This window comes from Serinus canaria, chromosome 11, assembly GCF_022539315.1.
Source record: "Serinus canaria isolate serCan28SL12 chromosome 11, serCan2020, whole genome shotgun sequence".
Classification (NCBI taxonomy): Eukaryota; Metazoa; Chordata; class Aves; order Passeriformes; family Fringillidae; genus Serinus; species Serinus canaria.
The window spans coordinates 3,217,533-3,236,744 of record NC_066325.1 but is presented as its reverse complement, the minus strand read 5'-3'; the positions used below and the strand labels follow the sequence as shown (position 1 = coordinate 3,236,744).

At 38.3% G+C, this 19,212-nt stretch overlaps 1 protein-coding gene across 1 annotated transcript; it reads right to left on the bottom strand.

Annotated features, from left to right (window-relative positions):
* Window positions 1–1,183: 1,183 nt before the first annotated feature.
* Window positions 1,184–14,447, bottom strand: SLC7A9 (solute carrier family 7 member 9). Its single transcript, XM_050978972.1, has 13 exons — window positions 14,329–14,447; window positions 13,990–14,103; window positions 12,690–12,837; window positions 11,510–11,752; window positions 10,419–10,544; window positions 9,984–10,083; window positions 8,606–8,650; window positions 8,165–8,288; window positions 5,676–5,779; window positions 4,810–4,906; window positions 3,422–3,571; window positions 2,743–2,917; window positions 1,184–1,248 (listed from the first exon to the last, which is right to left on the bottom strand). Exons 2-13 carry the CDS (start codon window positions 14,080–14,082, stop codon window positions 1,184–1,186), a joined length of 1,470 nt encoding a protein of 489 aa, XP_050834929.1. The 5' UTR covers window positions 14,083–14,103; window positions 14,329–14,447.
* Window positions 14,448–19,212: the final 4,765 nt, after the last annotated feature.

Here is a 19,212-nt window from a genome sequence, read left to right as displayed (position 1 = left end):
GAGGAACCAGGCATGTGCCATCCACGAGGGCAGCTCTCAGCACTGCGAATTGTTCCTTATTTAGTCCTTTGCTGTATTTTTGTCAAGGTTTAATAAACCTTTTTAAATTTTCAAAGTGAGCAGTTGATTCTCACAATAGAGGAGACAGAGGAGTCCTGCAACTATTGGGATAATGGGAGAGTCCCCTGGGGCACACAGCCCTGGGGGTTTCTCTCTCCAGAAGGGTTTCAGAGGGTGCAGCCTCCTTTTATCCCAAATTCCCGGCTGGATGTTTCCTTCTTCCTTCCCCCTTTGGCTGAGGTACCAGCAAGATGCAGCCTTCCTGAGCCACCTACCCCATATCCCCCTTGAACCTGGCATTTCCCCCAGAGTGCAGAATCTCAGCCTTTGCTGACCCCTCTCTGGTTCAGGAGCCACTGTCTGGGCTCTGTAACAAACCAGGGCTTGAAGCTGGCAGAGACTTTGACACCCACTCCAAAGATCTTCATGTGAGAAAGGTTGCTCACTTTTCATAGTTCAGAAAGGTTTATTAAACCTTACCAAAAACACAGCAGAAGACTGAACAGAGAAAAGGTCACAGCGCCCGGGAGCAGAGGATTTCCCCACCCTGTGCTCACCCACACAATGGAGATTTCACCTTTTAACCCTTTAACCCCTCCAAAGTTCTGCCCACTGACCCCTTCTTCACTGTCCAGGGGTGGAGATCTCTTCCTCACATCCTGACTGGAGCTCAGATGTCCCCACAGTGACAGCCAGCCCTCCCAGGTGTCCCTTGATAACCACATGGGGGGGTGAAACATCATTATAAACCTATAAAACTTCTCTTAACCTATATCCATGCTATTTGTCTGTTTATTGGGAGAGTCAATCATCACATTACTCACCTATCACATTAACACCCATGGAATTGCTTGTAAAGACATAAAACACACCTTTACTAAAAATTTTAAGTCAGAAAACAAGACACCACAACTTACTAACAAACAAAGAAATCAGCTTTGCTGGACACTGCAGTCTGGCTTAGAAATCTTTTATTTTATGTATTTGATGCTTTGAAGTGTTGCAAAACTGATACACCAGTACCACCATAACAATTTAGCAAGTGTATTTATGTGTGCCAAACTAAACTGAATAGATCTCAACCAGTCCAGCACTTAAAAAGAACCTGTGGGTATAAAATACTTCATTCAGTAATGTCCTCTTCTGGAACAACTTCCATAAGCATCTGGAGGTGCATGGTGATGGGCTCTGAGGAAAAGATTCATTGTTAGAGGCTTTACAAGAGAACTTCCAACTCAAAGTGGGAAAACTATCCTTCTGTGTAGTTGGGTTTTTTATCTGTATTCCTATTTCAAAATGAAAAATAAAGGGTGGGGAATAAAGAGTCTTAAAATCCAAACTACAGCATTCCACATTTACAAACGTACATTAGAGTACAATGCTTCCAATTACATCATTTAAATTATAATTAATTATAATTATTGCATTATAATTAATCATCCTGGGGACAAGAGAGACAGATGATGGGCTCTTTAATGCGTGTAGAACTACTAATGCTCTTGTAGTCAGCTAATTCCAATTAGTCTCTTGGAAATACCTGTGTATGCCTGTTTTACCTGAGATAATATCAGTTTCTCCAGGAATTATGCAATCAGTTCATAAATGGTCCTGCTGGGTTCTTCCAGCTTTCATTGTACTCAGCCCTGGGATTATTTTTTAATCTCGATTTTGTTAACATTTTCTTTAGTAAGGATAGTAAATTTAATAATCAGAGGTAAAAGCCCAGTGGTTGGTGCCATAAGGATTTCTGTCTGCTAATCTTCACTAATGGCTAAAGCAATGTTTTGAGATACAGATAACTGAAAAACTAACTTGACAGATTAATTAGCTCTGTTTCTTTGTGCCACCACAGTGATGTGTTGTTTTCTGTGAATTAAGTGTAATTTTTCCTCAAGTCAGACATTGCTTCTTTTCAACAGGAAGGAGTGAAATGCTTCAGTCAAGCCCACTGCCTGCTAGGGAGATTGCTTCCCTCCACCTTCTGCTCACATGCTCTGTGTGAAAAATGCTTATTGTTCACAAATATTGACATGAACACCATATGTGTTGTGTTAGAAAGTTATGCTGCATTAATCTCTTTAAAGTAGTGTGGTACACATGGCTTTTAGGCTACAGCATAATGTTAAAATGGAAACTATGTGAGGTAAGATACTTTTTGTAACTAGTCCAAAGAATGGAAAAGATAATCAAGAAACTCTTCACATTTTCCTCTCTGGATAGAGATAACAGCAGCAGACCCCAAGATCCCAAGAGAAGAATTATTGCCTCCTTGGAAGGAGTCCTCAGACTCTGAGGAAGCAAGAAGGTCGATTTACAGGATGGGGGGGGGAAGCTGAAATTAAGCAGAACCACCCTGGTTTGAAAGGAATGTTTGAATCATGGATCAGACCATGAATATGCAATAGGCTGTTGCTTTGAAGAGATAATCCTTGTTAGCAAGCTGTGCCTTTTGGCAGACTGCAAAGCACCCAGATGTCCATAATTCTTTGCTTTTCATTGTCTCTCATTGTCCTAATTTTCATTACTATTTTCATTACTGTTAAACTTCTAATATTTTAACAAAAGGGAATGGTATTTTCCACACTTTAGTAGGGATTGACCAGACAGTGAACTTTTTTATTCTAATTAATCTCAAATTTAGCAAATATTGGGTTTAGAGCTGCCTACCTGAGGCATACTTACTTGATATTTTTTGTGCCCAGCTGAATTTGCAATGAACAAAAAGTGCATAAGCCACAAGTCCACTAAGAATAAATAAAGTACAGTACAGATAGGGCAGTTCAGGTGCACTGATGATTGGTGCCAGCACCAGCACAACTGAGACCAGGGTCACTATGGCAGGAATGATGATGGGTACCTGCAAGATACAAAGAATAAATCACTTCCTCATTCTTTAGCTGTATGAAAGGATATTTTTATTGCCTTCTGCATTTTTTTTTTACTTTAAAATATTCTGGAATCAGATGGGGTAACTGAAGGAGTAGCAGAAATATGGGCAGGGAAAACTCTTCTGCCAAATTATCCACTAAGATCTCTCATTTCAAATTGCAGTGTACAAGTTTGCATTTTAATAAATGTGGAACTGACTTACATGCAATGACCTGGGCACTTATTTTGGATATTCTCTCAATGGTAAACTGCAATTACCCATCTGTGCAAGTGAAAATCAACATTCTGGAATCTTTCCCCAGTCCTTATGAGCTTAGTCCTGATGCAGATCTGCTGTTAAATGCTTGGACTTCAGGTAAGGGCAGTAAAAAACAAGGATACTGCCCAAGGGAGCTGTTTAAAAGTGCAGCTACTGAGTGTGAATTCCTGCTAGAGCATCTGTGGGATGGAGGAAAAGCCATACAGAACTTACCCTGATGGGTCTCTTGAGTTCCTTCCTTGTAAACCTCATAACAATTAGTCCAAGCACAGTTAAACCATAAAATATCCAGACTGCAAAGCTGAAGTAATTTATGAGTGAATCAATGTCACCAGGAATAATATAAATAATAGCAATGGTCCCCTGGAAATGAAAACAAAAATTAGTGTAGTCTGTTACAGAAGAAGGCTGAATTTAACTTCTCATGTGTAGTGTTCCAGAGTATGAACTGTGAATGCTTTTGCTTAAATATTTGGGTTTAAGTGTTGCAGCACCTTTAAAGATTGTGACTGCTTCCTGCCAACATGTGGTTAATTTTTTTGGTGCAATCTTAATTCCATTTTAAGTCAAAATGCTTATCATTTCTATGCATTGTTCTGTTCTATTGTTGACTGACTCTCTTGAAGGCACAAAATATATTTTTAGGGTTTGAATATTAGTGGGATTGGGAGGAATGAGGAAGAGGTGTCTCTACAAACAAACAAACTGTGGGCCTGAGGGTGGATAAGGCCAGATGGGAGAGGTGAAAGAAGCAATGGGCAGAACCATAAATTCCATAGGAATTCCACTGATTGACACAGAGTGTTCCTCACTCAGGACTGTGCTGCATCTCTGGGCTCAGAGAAAAAGAACAGAGACATGAGGAGAAAGAAAAAGCAGGGGTGGGGTCACACATTAGAAAGGAGGTCTGTGTTAGGGGATTTGGGAATTCTGTACCCCCCATCCAATGGGAAAAGAGAGGGAAATGTGGCCAGGAAATTGGGATAAAAAGGAGGCTGTGTCCTCCAATAATTTGAGAGACCCCAGGGGATGCCCCATGGCCTCTCCCTTTATTCAAATAAAGCTGCAGGACTCCTCTGTCTCCTTTTTGGCCATAAACCTCTGGTTTTTGTGGATTCATTTTCCTGACAGGATTGAATAGATCTTGTTTTGCCTTGAAGATAAATGAGTAAAATAAAAATAACAAGATGTTCTGGATTTATTCTTAAATGTATTTACTGATTGGACTTTTTTAGTGAGAATTACATTTTCTACATGGAGGAAATATTCCTGCATGGAGGAAGCAGGGTAGTGACAGCCTGCTTGCATCCTGTGAAAGAATTCCCTAATATTAACCACTCATTTAAGTTTTTGTTCTCATGCCATTGATTCTTTACCATTTTGAGTTTTAAAGTCCAGTTCTGGAACGAATATGTTCAAATTAGAGAAGCTGGGGGTTTTATGTTGTCTTTTTTCCAAAATGCATCTACCAATTTTCTTGTCTAGGTAGTTAATGATAAGTGTCAAATCTGCTTGTAAGGAGCTGTGAAAATGTGAATTACTGGAGAGTTTTGGGTGACAGGTGATACATTTTTTTTTTCTGCATTTAAATACGGACTCACATAAAATATGATGGCAGGTGCTGGAGTTAAGTGCTTGACACTGATGTAAGACAGGAGCTTCAGCACGTGCCCCTCCCGACCTGCAACATAAACAAGTCTGACAAAACAAAAACAGGGCACTGCAGTTAGTGTGGCACCTGGACTCCAACAGCTCTTACTAAAAGCAGACACCCAGCTAATTCCACCAGTTTCCTTTGATATGCATTGGGATTTAAGGATTGTGGCAGTTCAAAATAGGGGAAATGAAATAACCAGCATTAAAGCAGTGAGCTAAAACAAACTCTGAACCAATATTACAATAACTAATGTCAGAATTATTATTTTGCTCATATAATTGAGAATTATTTTGGGAAATGTCACTGACTGTGTCTCTTTTAATTAAATATTTATTTTTTCATGTGTTTCATAGCATAAAGGTGTATTGACAACCTTTTGTCAAGAAATGGTCTTTAAAGCCACATTGTATTCAGATGCTTAAAATATTTTAAATAGCAAATGGAAGTGCTGAACAGCTGATAGAAAGGAATAGCTTCTCAGCTACCTTTGCTGCTGTAGGCATGTCTTGACTGGTCATTTTTAACTGTTTCATTCTCAGCTTTAAAATTGATGAGAAATAGAAAAACCTTTTGTGCTACAGTGGTACCTTCCCTGAATCAACAAGAGACCACGTTCTCTAATTTTTCAAACCTGAATAGCTGCTGTTAATTTTTGAAAATTAAACAATATAGCTAGATTTACAGGCAATTTCAAATTCCATTTTGTGTAATGTGGATCAGAAGGATGTCCTTATGTCTGCAGATACAGGTATATAAATTTTTCCACCCTTCAAAACCTTTGATGTGAAGATATTTGGAATGGGGACTCACCTGCCTGAAGTGAAACAGGTGCCATTGGCAGATCCAAGGGTAGAAAACACCACAAAGAGAGGAACTATCCAAGAGGCTGGGTAAAGGACTCTATCTCCAAATGTCTGGGAAATGGGATTAAAATTAATCACTTTTGTCATTTTAATTACCATTTAGTACACTCAGTGATGTTAGAGCCTCTTTGTAAGTAAAATAAATGGATATCTGAGCTGTGTTACCAACCAAACCATGCTGTGTATTTTGTGTTGCTATTAAAGAATGCTCTGCCAAAAAAAGACCTGGATTTATTCACTGACCACTATAAAATGGATGGAGAATTATTGTCATGATGTTTAGGATGCAACATCTGTGGGAGACACTGGAAGGCAGATGTGAAAGCTACACAGAAGTTCAATTCTGTGGCAGACACCTGCTTTGGGGCGTGCCTGCAGAGGCAGGAGAGGGAGGATGGCTTTGCTGCAGGGCTCTGTCCATCCAGAGCTGCTCCCAGGGTGTGCCTGCAGAGGCAGGAGAGGGAGGATGGCTTTGCTGCAGGGCTCTGTCCATCCAGAGCTGCTCCCAGCCTCTGAGGAGGGCCAACAGCAGCAGTGGCAGCCTGAGCCTGGGGGCAAACAAGGACAAACTGCCCCTGGTCCTTCACCACATCTGAGTTCCACCTGTGCTTTGTCAGTTCTTGCTGCAGATCTCAGGCAGGAACATTGTCCAGATGAATGTGATTTAAATGGCTTTGACAGGTAGGTTTAGCTTTCAGTGGGGCTGGTTTTGGGTTTTTTTTAGTAAATCAAGCATGAAGAGCTTTGGTGTTGCCCAAGTCTGCCCTCAGTGATGTTTCTTGGTGCAGAAGAGGGGCACTCACAGGCTGCTGCTCTCTGCACAGGGCTCTGCTCTTGCTGTGCTGCCCCTGCTCAGAGCCGGGGCTGAGCTTCATTCATTCATTTGTTCATTCATTTGTGAACTGATCAGTTCAGGGCTAGTGCTGTGTGCTGCTCAGAGTCTAACTTTGAAGGAATATTGAAGGGGACTGGTTCTTGTGCAAGATTTCACTTCATACATTTTTGCTGTACCTTTTGGTGCACACAAGCTGCTGAAATGCACAGGAGAGCTAAATTTTTAGAGATTTTAATTTTTTTAAATAAATTTTGATTTTGTTTTTTATTTAATTTTTATTTTTATTTTAAAAAAATTTTAAGCATTTCAACATTACTGTTTTCTTCACTGGGCTATACTATTTTTAATATCTTTTTAATTTTTATTATCTTTATTTATTATTATATTGTTTTATTATTATATTGTTTTATTATTATATTGTTTTATTAATATATAATATTTCTACATTATATAATAATATTTGTAATTATTATAATTATATAAGTATATTATTATATTATTACTATAATAATATTGTAATTATCATAATAATATTGTAATATATTGTATTAATAATATTGTAATTTTTATAATTATATAATAACATAATAATATCTTGTTAATCTTTATTATTCATAATAATATTATATTATAATAATGACATTGTAATCACTATAATAATATAATAATGTAATAATATATTAATATTGTTTTTATTGATTTTTAACTTATTATTATTTTATATTTATATATGGAATGTCGATTAATATATAAATAGATATATTTTAATATATGTGGTTTATATAGATCATACAAATATAACTACAGCTATAACTATAACTACAACTATAACTAAACTATAACTATAAATAAAATATAAATATAAATATAAATATAAATATAAATATAAATATAAATATAAATATAAATATAAATATAAATATAAATATAAATATAAATATGCTTGTCACACACTGTTTTTTTTCCCCAAAAACTAGCATTAGGAAAATGGTTGTTGACCTCAACAGTTGTTTCAGAGACACAGAAAATTTACTGAGTCGAACTGAAGGGGCAGATGTATTTTTTTATGGCTTCAGAAACTTCTGTAACTTCTACTTTTACCTGCAAGAATATGTGTTGCAAAAATGTAAAAATCCTATCTTTCAAATTTGCCAAGGAAAAAACCCAAGAAGAAGGAGGTGGAGGTGACTGCTGGCCTGTTTGCTGCTGTGTCCATGACAAACTTTGCTCTCCTGTCCTTTGGCCTGTGCTCCTTTCTCAGAGCTGCTGGGGTCACTGGAAATGGCAAAGCACTGCCAGGTGTTATTTCCCTTTCCATCTGTTTGGTGTCTATGGAAAGCAGTCCCCCTCTGACCTGCCATGTTCACCAAATGTTTGCTTTACTTTTCCTGCCTTCTTTTATTCCCCTCTGGAGCTGCCAGCTCTACTCTGTCAGTTTGGCATGGCTGGGATTTGAGGTTAAGGAATGACAGTAGATGATGGGGGAAAGGTGGCACTAACAGCTCAGACCAAAACTGTGTTCATCTCCCCAAAAACTGGTGGAATTTCCTGGCTCACATGACTTCCATGCAGATGTTCTAGTACAAAATTCAGTGGCTTACCACAGCAACAGCCTGGGACTGCAGGAGCTCTGTTGAAGTCATCACAGTGAAGTAGGAAATGTTTATCAGAACGTAACAAACTGTGACCAAGGGGATTCCAATAATTATGGACAGTGGCAGATTTCTAAAGGATGGAAAAGTAAAACCTCATCAGCATTGCTGCTTCACTGGTACAGCTGGCACAGTAAACTACTTTTCCTATTTACTTTTTTTTTTTTTAATGGAAATCAGGATTGTAAAAAAGGAAAAATACAAATTATGCAACTATACAAAACCTGCAATAATAATTAGCTAATTAGCTTTGTCTGTTAGTGCTCAAACCTTGAATAACAGAATATTAGTTTTTTTACAAAACAATCCAAAAGATATGCTTGCTTATAGAAAAATACATAGGGTTTGATTTCTTGCCAGTAAAAACACTGCTTTCCTACACAGTTTTACCTGTAAGGATTTTTAAGTTCTTCTGTGATGTAATTGAGTTGATTCCTGGAAGGAAAAACATTCATAGAGTATTTCAGCAGTCAGGGGTTTAAATACTATAATATGAGGTGAGGTTATTTCTTGTGTTATTGTTTTTAATCTTTTCAGTTTTAAAAAGAAAAAAAAAATGTAAAATCAATCTTTTAAGTGGGAAAACTGCAGGACAAAACCAATGTGAGCTTCTTACTCAAAAGTCAGCCTCTTGATTCTTTCTGCATTCTCTCTAGTACCTCTGAGACTAAATCCTGGTTAAAATATCCCAGAATAATTAAACAAAATTTGGCAGAGATCTTTGATTTCCAAAGTCGCCTTTCAGCTTCAAGCTCTGCAGTATCTGAGCCTTTTCAAATAAAAGCACAAGTGTGCTGGGGGCAAAGAGAAAAGCAAGTCTGCAGCTGTTTCAGAGGGGTTCTGCAAGTCACACTGCCTTGGGAAACAGCCATGAAAACCTTCTTAGGGATTACACCTGTCTGAATTGTAATTTCCAATTGCCCATTTTTGTGCAGACCAATTGAAACAAGGTTTTTATATTCATCTGAAAACCTGAAGAGTTGGCATTTACAGTTCAAAGGCAGATTTTCCAATGTTAGTGCCCGGTGCTTACATGCAGCAATAAATATTTAGGGATCAGCTTCTTTGCCCATATGGATGCCTGAATTAGCAGACTCATGCCTGAGTTGGGGCACTCAAGCTTGGAAACAGAACCTAAAAAAATAATCTATTTCAAATAAATTCAGGTTCAAAAGCTTTTGCATGGGAATTGCTGTGTGGTGGACCAAGATTGTTCTTATTTGCTCCCAAAGTGGTGACCTATATACAGACTTTTGCAGTTTGAACATTTGAGAATGGCAGTGGATTTGTGCCAGCAGAGCTCTGTGCCAACTGACATTCCCCGAGAAAATATCTGCAAGCTGAACCTTTAATTTCTGACACAAAGTTCCTTTTTCTGTTCTCCTGGACTAACCAAACACCTCTGCATATTTCACAAGAAATGGAATTTGATGGGGCAGCCTGCAGGGAAAGCTCTTTTGTGTCACACAATGGAATTAAACTGTGTTTTGTTCCCCTCACTACTGCAGTATCCACACACCTTCAGCACCACAGCAGCAGCAGTCCTTTTGGGATCTAAGGTATTTTCTTTCCCTAATAAACAGGCACTAAAACTGGGTGGAGTTCTGGGGTTTTTTTACCCAAACTAGTGTTCTTTTTTTCCAGAATTCATCAAGACATTCTTAATAACAAGCCAGCTGTTAATGTCTTCAGAGGGTTCTACAGGGAGAGAGTAAACCAGTTCAAGGCTGTTAAAAAGTAACTGTGAAGGTTAATAAAGATTTCTTACCATCCATCATATGCCCAGAGTCCATTATAAAATGCCAAACTGAGAGAGCTAACAGAAATTTTACTGCCCTTGAAAGAATCTTTGAAGTTATCTGTTTTTCCTGCAAGTAAGAGGAAGATTACTGATCAGTGCTGGAATTAATTCTTGTAATCCCCCACCAGATGAAAAAAGCATTCCAACATATGCCTCATGTTTTGAAACTTTTCACTTATAAAATTATTGAATACCTTTTGTAATACCCTTTAATTGATCTGTGGAGTTGCATTTTGCACCCACCCCCTCCTGTGAAAGAAATGCCAATAGTTCCCAAGAGATGCAGAGCTAAAACCCCTGAATTAAGAGATTCAGGGCTGTGCCTGATTTCTGTGTCACTTCTCTCATAATCATCATAGCAAAAGCTAAAATAATTTTGTCAAATAACATGTATTTCATTACCTTGTGCAAGGAGAACAATTCCACTTACAATAATGACTGTGACAATGATCATTTTAGCAGCTGTGAGAAAATTCTGGAGGTAACTTCCCAGCTTCACACTCAGTGAATTCACAATTGTAATTACCGCTAAAAGAAAACAAATTATAATTTTTTGCAGAATCTAAAGGAAAGTTATTACTCCCCTTATTTACTGTGCTGCTTTTCTGTCACACTTTTTGTCTCTGTTTTACACAGTTTTTACTTACTGTGTTTGGATACCTTTTAAAACAGTGAGGAAAAACAGATTTATGAATTAGACTTTATAGTACCTTTAATAAAAAACATTCTGAAGTGGCACAGCATTCTGATAAATAAAGAAATAGTATTTCCACAGTTATTTTTCTTCCTTTTCTGCTAAAGATAAGCATTCATTACACAGATGAATTTGTCTTAAGGAAGAATAAACAAACCCTCAGACTAGGAAAAAAGCCATTTTTAACCCCATCCTTTTTATGCTGTTTAATTAGTTTTTGTGGGATGGGCTCACTGGACTGTGCCTTAAAGATTTCTGGGGTCTTTGTGAAGAGGAAATGTCACCAACACGTTCTATGAAAAATCCTTTCCTTAGGATTTTTCCCTCCTGAGAAGCTGAGAGGCCTCAGGAACAAAATGCAAACAATTCTTATCTGCTGCTGTGGAATGCACCAGGTGGGTCTGGGATTGGTCTCATCTGGTTATTTCTAATTAATGGCCAATCCCAGTCCAGCTGTCCAGACTGTCTGGGTCAGAGACAAACCTTTGTTATTCATTCCTTTTCTATTCTCAGCCAACCTTCTGATGAAATCCTTTCTTCTGTTCTTTTAGTATAGTTTTAACATAATCTATATCATAAAATAATAAATCACCCCTCTGAAACATGGAGTCAACTTTCTCCTCTCTTCCCTCCCCCTGGGACCCCTGTGATCACTGTCACAAGGAAGTTTCAGGGCACTGAATGCACTGGTGGATGGGGCCAGACACAGGTCACAGTGTCACAGTGTCACAGTGTCACAATGTCACAATGTCACAGTGTCACAGTTTTGGATCTGGGCTGTCCAAAGTGTGGCTCTTACCGATGGCAGCTGCTGCCAGACACTTGATGACAGCCTGGGGGGGGTCACAGCCTGGGTAGAACGGAGCTGATGCATATTCTGCAAAGCTGAGGCAGATGATTGCAAAGGAGCTGGGTTTTGTGACCAGCAAGCTCGTCCAAGAAAACAAAAAGGCTGGGATTGGGCCAAATGCCTCCATGAGGTAAGGGTATTCTCCCCCAGACTTTGTGATCATTGTACCAAGCTCAGCAAAACAAAGGGCACCTGAAGAACAAGAAGAGCAGGTTTAGTTCATGCACTTTTGAACCTGGGACTGCTCCAACTGATGATCACTTTTTCATGGGTAGAAAAGTGAAGGAAATTGATCAGTGCACCACTACTCTCTTCATGTTTCTGTATATGCAAAATAATATTTTAATTACTTGTGAGCAACTGAAAAAAACACCCTGAAATTATTCAGATGCAGTCTAAATATTACTGCCATTGATATGTAAGACTTCACCAAAACAGTTCAAACAAACATTCTGATTTAATTTGATTTCTGTTTAAGAAATGAACACTATAAGAAGCACTTTAGTGAGAACTGACATACCTATTGGAAGCTTGAAAAAACAGACTTTCTGCACAATTGTGAAATAAACTGTCTGCTAAGCTCAACATTAAAGTACTTTTTTATAAGTAAATATATTACAAAAGAACAATTCTTCCTGTTCTATTGCTGTATGTGGCATCTTGAATCAAGGTTTTTCTTGTATGCTGCCCCACTTGATACAGTGCTCAAAAAATTTCTTTGTTTTACTTCTTGAAATATTTTGAGCTGCTTAGTGCTAAATTTTCAGGTAATAGAATTAGAATTACAGCAGTAGAAAGCTGGCAGAAAGTACCCAGCTCACTCACTACCAGAACATTTCACATCTTGGCAGCTGTTTGAGGAGAAGAATATTCTCTTTATTACAGCAGGAAAAACTAAAACTTCCTTTCAAAATAGAGTGTGATTTACAATTTTGAAACTAAATTTGTCTTCTATAAACCCCCCATTTTTAATTTATGGTTGAGTACTGCACATATGCACATGTAGAGCAGGATTTAGTGGATTTTGGTCTAGGTGCTGTAAGCTAATTTGTGAAATGAGAGCAGCATGCAGAAACAGCAGAGAACAAGATTTGAGGCAAAGGTTGAGATTCTTGGTTGAGTTTTTTACCTAATGTTGCCAGAACTCCACAGGCTGCCCAGATGGTTAAACAAGGACCCACAGCTTCAACATTGGCAAGAACTGATTTTGGAGAGACGAAGATCCCTGAGCCAATAATTGTCCCAACAATCATGCAGATTCCACTCATGAGGCCCATCTTGAAGAAAAATGAGATGGGTTTGTAAGCAACTCCTTGTAATTCACCAATTCCTGCTCAAGATCACAGAACTACAGTAATTGTCCTTACTGACTGATTTTTATTGGCTTTCAATATGTAAGTTCTATAAAGAAATATAATAAACAATTCTGCAAAGTTTCACTCTGCATGTACCCTCTGCTGTACTCCTGCTGTTTTCAAAAGTGCATCTGCTTTGTTGTGCTTTGCCTGCCTATTTCCTTTATTAAACTCTATTTTGGACTATGTAAGTCTCAAATATAACCTCGAATGGGTGAACTTGCCCTTTCCTCTCTGATTAAGCCATGACATTCTTTTGCAAGCACTTGATGAATTCTGAATTTTCTAAGATCCAGAAATTGTCTTTCATGGATGGAGTCCAGGTTGTTTTTGTGGTTGTTGAGCAGCTGTTTTCCTGTCCTTGCTTTAAATATTTGTACCTAGGAATGATGCTGATACCACTGGGTGATAAGATCATGTTCTCCCAAATCTGTAGTGACCTACAATATTACATGAAACTGAGGCATGGGCTGCTTCATATTTTCTGATAGCTTTGGCTTCTCTAATCACATCAGTATTTTTCCAGTCTTGACACCTAACTAAAAGCACATAGATAATCTTGCTCCAGGCTACTTAATTTAAGATAAAAGCCACTCCCTCCCGAGAGGAAGTGACACAGCTGTTTTCTAAGCATTTGTGATTTTCTGGAGACAGATTTTCACTTGTCTCCAAGCACCAGCGCTATTTTCTGGCTATAAACACAAACAAACTTTCTGAAACAATGAGCTGGACACTATCACTTCTGAAAAGGACACGCAGAAAAAAAATTATGACATGCCTCAGTTGATCAATTTAGAGTGAGTCTTTGAATTATTTTTCCATCTGATAACTTGAACAACATATTCTTGGGGGTTTGGTCTGTTTCTAGCAGAGCTATTTCACTGCAGTACCTGGCTCTTTCTGAAAATGCAAGCCAACCTCACAGCTGAGATTTTGGGGTCGTTTCGCTAAGTTGGGACACGGTGCTGGGGTTTGTTTGCTGATTCATGAGCACAAAAATGCACAAATATCCCCTTGTGCCTCCCTCTGCCAGCCCCTGACACACGGACCCGAGGGGAAAAGAAAAAGCTTTGCCTGCTTCTGTAGGTTCATGGTTGGGGGCTCATGACTCTGAACGGATTGTCTGTCCTCTCTTCCTTTTCTTCTCTTCAAGCTTTCTTCACCCATTTGTTTTCCTCGCTGAAATTTCTAAGGAAATAACAACAAAATCTCAGTCTAGCACGTATTGATGTCGCTTGACTTGAGCTGATGTGCGTGGGTACAAATGCCCGCAGGTAAATATGCCCAGAGAACAAGAACAAAGCCATGCCCACCAAAGCCACCCCCAGGACAAGGAGTGCCACCTGCCCAGGGACAGAAGGGATGGCAGCTTCACCCCCTGCCTGCCCTGCCGTGGATTTCCCTCACACCCACCCGGCAGGGGATGTCTGTGGCTTCTCACATTCACTTTGCAGGATGTCCTCGCTGGAACCACCAAGCTTTTATAGCCAGTCCTTCCTTTGAACTACTCCAAAGGTCCGGACAGATTTTATCTTCCTCCCAAAACCTGGTTTTCTGCTTATCTAGGAGACCTTCTTCCCATTCTTCATTCAATCAGGCCTTGCCTCAGCTCCTCGGAGATGGAAGCATCTGCTAAACCCTCTGGGGGCTGCCAGAATTATCTCTTTAGCAGCTCTTTGCCTCAGAAAGAGTCACCAATCTTCTCTGGGTGGATTCAGGGTGAATGTCTTCCACTCAATGTTTTGTCCTTCTTAGAACTGGAATGTAAAGAGTTTGTTTTCAAATTTAAATCTAGACTTACGATTTTTTTTTTTCTTGTTTCCCCTAGTATTGGTCTAAAATACAACCTGTGACAGTGAAAGAAATTGATGGGGTTAGATCCCGAATCTCTAAAGGAGATCCCGTCAAAAGTCTTCTCTCCTGAGACTCTACAAGTAGAATTTGAATGCTGAAAATCCTTATGCTTTCATACAGATGGTAACTCTGAGAGGCATCATGTTTAGGAAACATAATTTGGGATTTTTTGTAAATTAAGCAGTAACTGGCTACAAAAATGGCAGCATTTGAAATTGACCGAACACCTCTCTCAGAATTGTTGGTCTTCAGAAACATTTAGAACACGTAAAGACTTCAAGTTCATCTTCTGAATTATAGATTTTAAAACCACTCATAATGAAATCTAACTTTAAAGCTGTGAAGGAAAACTGCACACGGGAGGAATGCAGAGCTTGGGTGGCTGAACTTCATTGGAGCTTTGTGCCCAACATCTCTCTTTTAAAGTCACGGATTTAGACTGCTTCAATCATTACCTTTAGCAATTCTTGCTTTCACTTACCTTCTTTATTTAAATCTGTTTGCAGCTAATCAGGCGCAGGAATCCTTGCCAAGTGTATTTCTCCTGTTGGATTCCCAGCCTGTTACAAGCAAGGCATGTCCATGTCTGACACCAGAATGTGGGGAAGGAGCAGCGGCCCAGTACAGAGGTTATAAAAGGTAATCATTAAACCCATTCTCTGCCAAGAGGTTTTGAGTTAGGAACCACAGGTAAACTGCCAGGCCAGTTGGTTTATCTTTAAAAAGAAGAAAATCCAGCTTTGTTCGTTTGTGAGAATGTTTGTCCAGTGCTAAGTGGTGTAACACAGAGTGAGAGTGAGCCATCATTTGGAGTCTGCTTTGATGATCTTTATAGCAAGCAGTAGCTAATTTAGAAATGCTTTGGCAAGATAACCTTGCAGTAATTGTCACATTATAGGTGCATTAAACCATGTGCCCAGATGTTATTAAAAATAGTTGATGTTTCTGTCTTGAGAAGGTAGAGAAGCATAAGTAAAAATATTTCCTTTGTTTTTCATTAACTCGAGGGAGCTGAGTGGGCAGCTGGTGTTCCTTTTGCTCGCAGCTACAAATATTTTCCATTTTTGTAAATATTAAAAGATCTTCCTTCAGTGAAAAATGCCATTCTCTGTTTCTATGCAGTTGTGTATCCAGGAAAAAAAAGTGTTATTATCCTGAATTCTGTAATAAGGTAACTGCTTTCATTTGAGCAAGTCATCCCTAAAACACTTGCAAAAAGACCCTTAATCACGTTAATCACTTAAATGTCTTTTCAGGGCAGTTGTACAACTCCTCTGCGGTGTGACACTGCAATCAGTAAGTTCTGAGCACCCCCTCTAAGTGAGTTTGTCAATAAATTCCTCCTGGGAAAAGCTAAAAGCTGCTCGGTACCGGCACCTGATATTAACATTTAACATTCCTTGCCTTGCTGAAATGATGCCTCATCAACACTGCAGGGCTGGAAATTAAGGCCCAAATTGTCGGGACTGAGGATCAAATACATCACCCCACCCTAAGCAGGTTTTGGTCATTGACAACTTGACAGCTCCATTGTTAATTTGGACAATTGACAACTTGACGACTTCTTGAGCATGCAGGATTGATCAGCAGGAATTCCCTCTGCAATGGTGATGTAAATCTGTGATTAATGAAACACTGGGTAGTTGATATTTGCCATGACTTCTGGGGCTGAGCCAGACTGCCCTGGGAATGTTTTTCTCCAAGACTGAAGTTTCAGAGAAATGTTTCAAAGTAATGTACAGAAAACAAAATCAAAACTGAATTCTTTTAGTCACTGGCTTTTTCTTCTCTCTGTTTTTCTTGTTTAATTCTCACAGAAATGGGGTTAAGATACAAGAGAAGCTCTTTCATTTTAAATAACTTCTTATTGAAAAATCACCACAGTAAGAATGGCCAGACAAAACTTTGGGGTTTTTTTCTTTGCCTACAGATAAAGAGAATAAAACATGTTAAAATTACAGTCACGCTACAACCATCTGAAAAGGCAGGTATGAACAATTTATTCCTTTTAATTAAAGTTTTGCAAGGACTTTTTAAATATTTTTCATGGTAATTGTGATATATGGCAAAATTAACCAGTGTTTTCATATTCTTCAATTTCACAATTTCACATTTCCCAATTTCATTTGGGATCAGATATTATGTAATGTACCTCCATGATCATTTTGAAATGAAGGTTTATAACTAATTGTACCTGTGGCCACAGAGACCATTGAAATAGCCAATGTGAAAGTAAAAAACAGAAGGGGAGGGGATATTATGGGGCTAACATTGTCCCTTGAAATGAAGCAGGCACACCTTTCTCATCATCTCCACCCTGGAACTTACAGACAAACAAAAAACCCCCAAAACCACACAATTTTGATAAAAAGATAATGGGGTATGTCATCTTTAGTGTTCTGTTAAGTGAAGTTTTGCTGAGGAATTTTTCTTAAGTTTAATCTTTGATGAATTTGTGTCGATGTATGTGCCAGTTGTCTTTTCTTTCTCCTTCAGATCTGTTTTCCATTTGTTTCTTCAGATCCCATAAAAGGAGCATTGGAAATGTGTAGTTTGAGTTTTTGCCTGAGCAATTGGTTTCTTTAGTCCACCTGGAATGTCTGTCCAGGGAGCTCCCACCTGCTCAAAAGGTGTCTTCAGTCTCTGCAGTGACTTTTTTTTTTTTTTTATGACTTTAATTTGACTTAAACTAGTCTGTGCTTCTTTATAAAAATAGAAAAGTATCTTCATTTATTGTCTAGTTTTGTTTTAAGGGTTGCTCTCCTTGGGATGCTGTAAACCCATTAAAGATTTTTAATTTTACCAGCAATCCTCCTTTTCCTCAGCCACCAAAGGAAAATAGTAAACATTGATTTCAAGGATTCCAATATAATTTTCCTCATAGACAAGAGAAATGACATTTTACAGCCGTGGGAAAAGAATCCTTCCCTCTCAAATAGCTACACAAATAGATGAAGACAGGAATGAGTTCAAATTCCAAGGCATTTTGAGGCAAACACTGTGAGGGCTGGTCCTATTTAACCACTGTAGTTTGGACCTTTTCAAAATGCCATTTACCAATTAGATCGTAAAAAGTAATTTTCAACTTTAATTCAGGAAAGAGCAAGGGTACAGTATATAAATGCACCTTTTATTATCATTACTTACTAAAAATGAAGGTTAATGTTTGTTAGGGTTGGAATTTATTGCTTGCATGCTCTGCTTTGATCAATACTAAAGCAAATGATAAGGATCATCCTAACTTGCAGATTTTAATTGTAGCTGAGCAGAATCTCAGGGTGAATACTTTCCATTCCAACCTTCCTGCTTCCAGGTTTTTCAATTTTAATGAGAGGACCAGAGTGTTTCCCTGCATTTATCTGACCATATGAATGGTCTGATGGGTTCTAAGATTTGATCTCAGTACTGTCATTCTTTAAATAACTTTATTTTCCTAACTGCAGGTATGCTGTAAGTGGAATATAAAGAAATTCTATGATTTAATAGCTGTGGTGATGCTGGGTCATGCAACTGGTTTGCAGGAACTTTGCAGCTTGTGGAGGTCAGCAGGAAATATTAGGTGACTGGAGTTCTTAATAACAGAATACAGAATAGAATAATAGAATATTCCCTAATAGAATAGAGCTCTTAACAGAATATTTAGGGTTTAAATACCTGTATTTTTTCCCTACTTAGTTCCTGGGTAATTGGTTTATCATCTGGGACAAATAAGGCTTTTGAAAAGATATTCAGTTCTGCTAAAGGTTTTGTACTAGAACTGCCTGAATAGGGCAGTCTTTAGTCCAATGAGAGATTTATTTTGCATTTTTTAAGCAGAGCTGTTTAGAGACTCTCAACAAACTCATAAATGCTGGGTAAATTCTATCCAAAATGTCACCAAAAAATCAAATCTCTTCCTAAAGATGTTCTAAAGGAATTTTTGATGGCCTCTGGAGAAAATCAGCTTTAGTATGTCACACCAGTTTTTAAGTTTTTAACTTCAAACTCTGATCAGGATCAATGATTTTTCTGATAAACATCCAGCTTCTCGTGGTTTTTTGTTTTAAAAACAAAGCCTGACTTTGATCTCCTTTTTGAGTCCAAAACTCGGGTTGCATTCCACTGGCCTTGGAAGACAGACCTGCCCTGTGCCCATCTCCAGCTGAGGAAAGAAACACCGAGTACTGAAGCACTCCCCTGAGGTTATGATCTTCTGTGCTGCTTTTGAACTCTCCTTTTAATTTTATATTTACTGAAACCAAATATTTCAGATATAAAACAATCCAAATAGCTAAAATGCATTTCTTTCTATATTTCATATCTGAGTATGTGGTCATATATGTATGCTGAAATAAATTTAGTACAGAGGAAAATAGTTCAGGATTAAATAAGTCTGGAGAGCTCACTCCCTGAGAAACCACATTTTTAAACATAAAGAAGCCTTCAAAGAGCTTCTGCTTTTCT

What these genes read in the sequence shown, in the direction of transcription:
- SLC7A9 (XM_050978972.1), bottom strand. Translation starts at nt 14,082, where the DNA reads ATGGGTGAAGAAAGCTTGAAGAGAAGAAAAGGAAGAGAGGACAGACAA. An exon ending in AGTCCCAGGCTGTTGCTGTG is followed by an intron (nt 5,780 to 8,164) that starts GTAAGCCACTGA and finishes CCCATTTCCCAG; the next exon opens with ACATTTGGAGATAGAGTCCT. An exon ending in ACCTGTTTCACTTCAGGCAG is followed by an intron (nt 4,907 to 5,675) that starts GTGAGTCCCCAT and finishes TTGTTTTGTCAG; the next exon opens with ACTTGTTTATGTTGCAGGTC.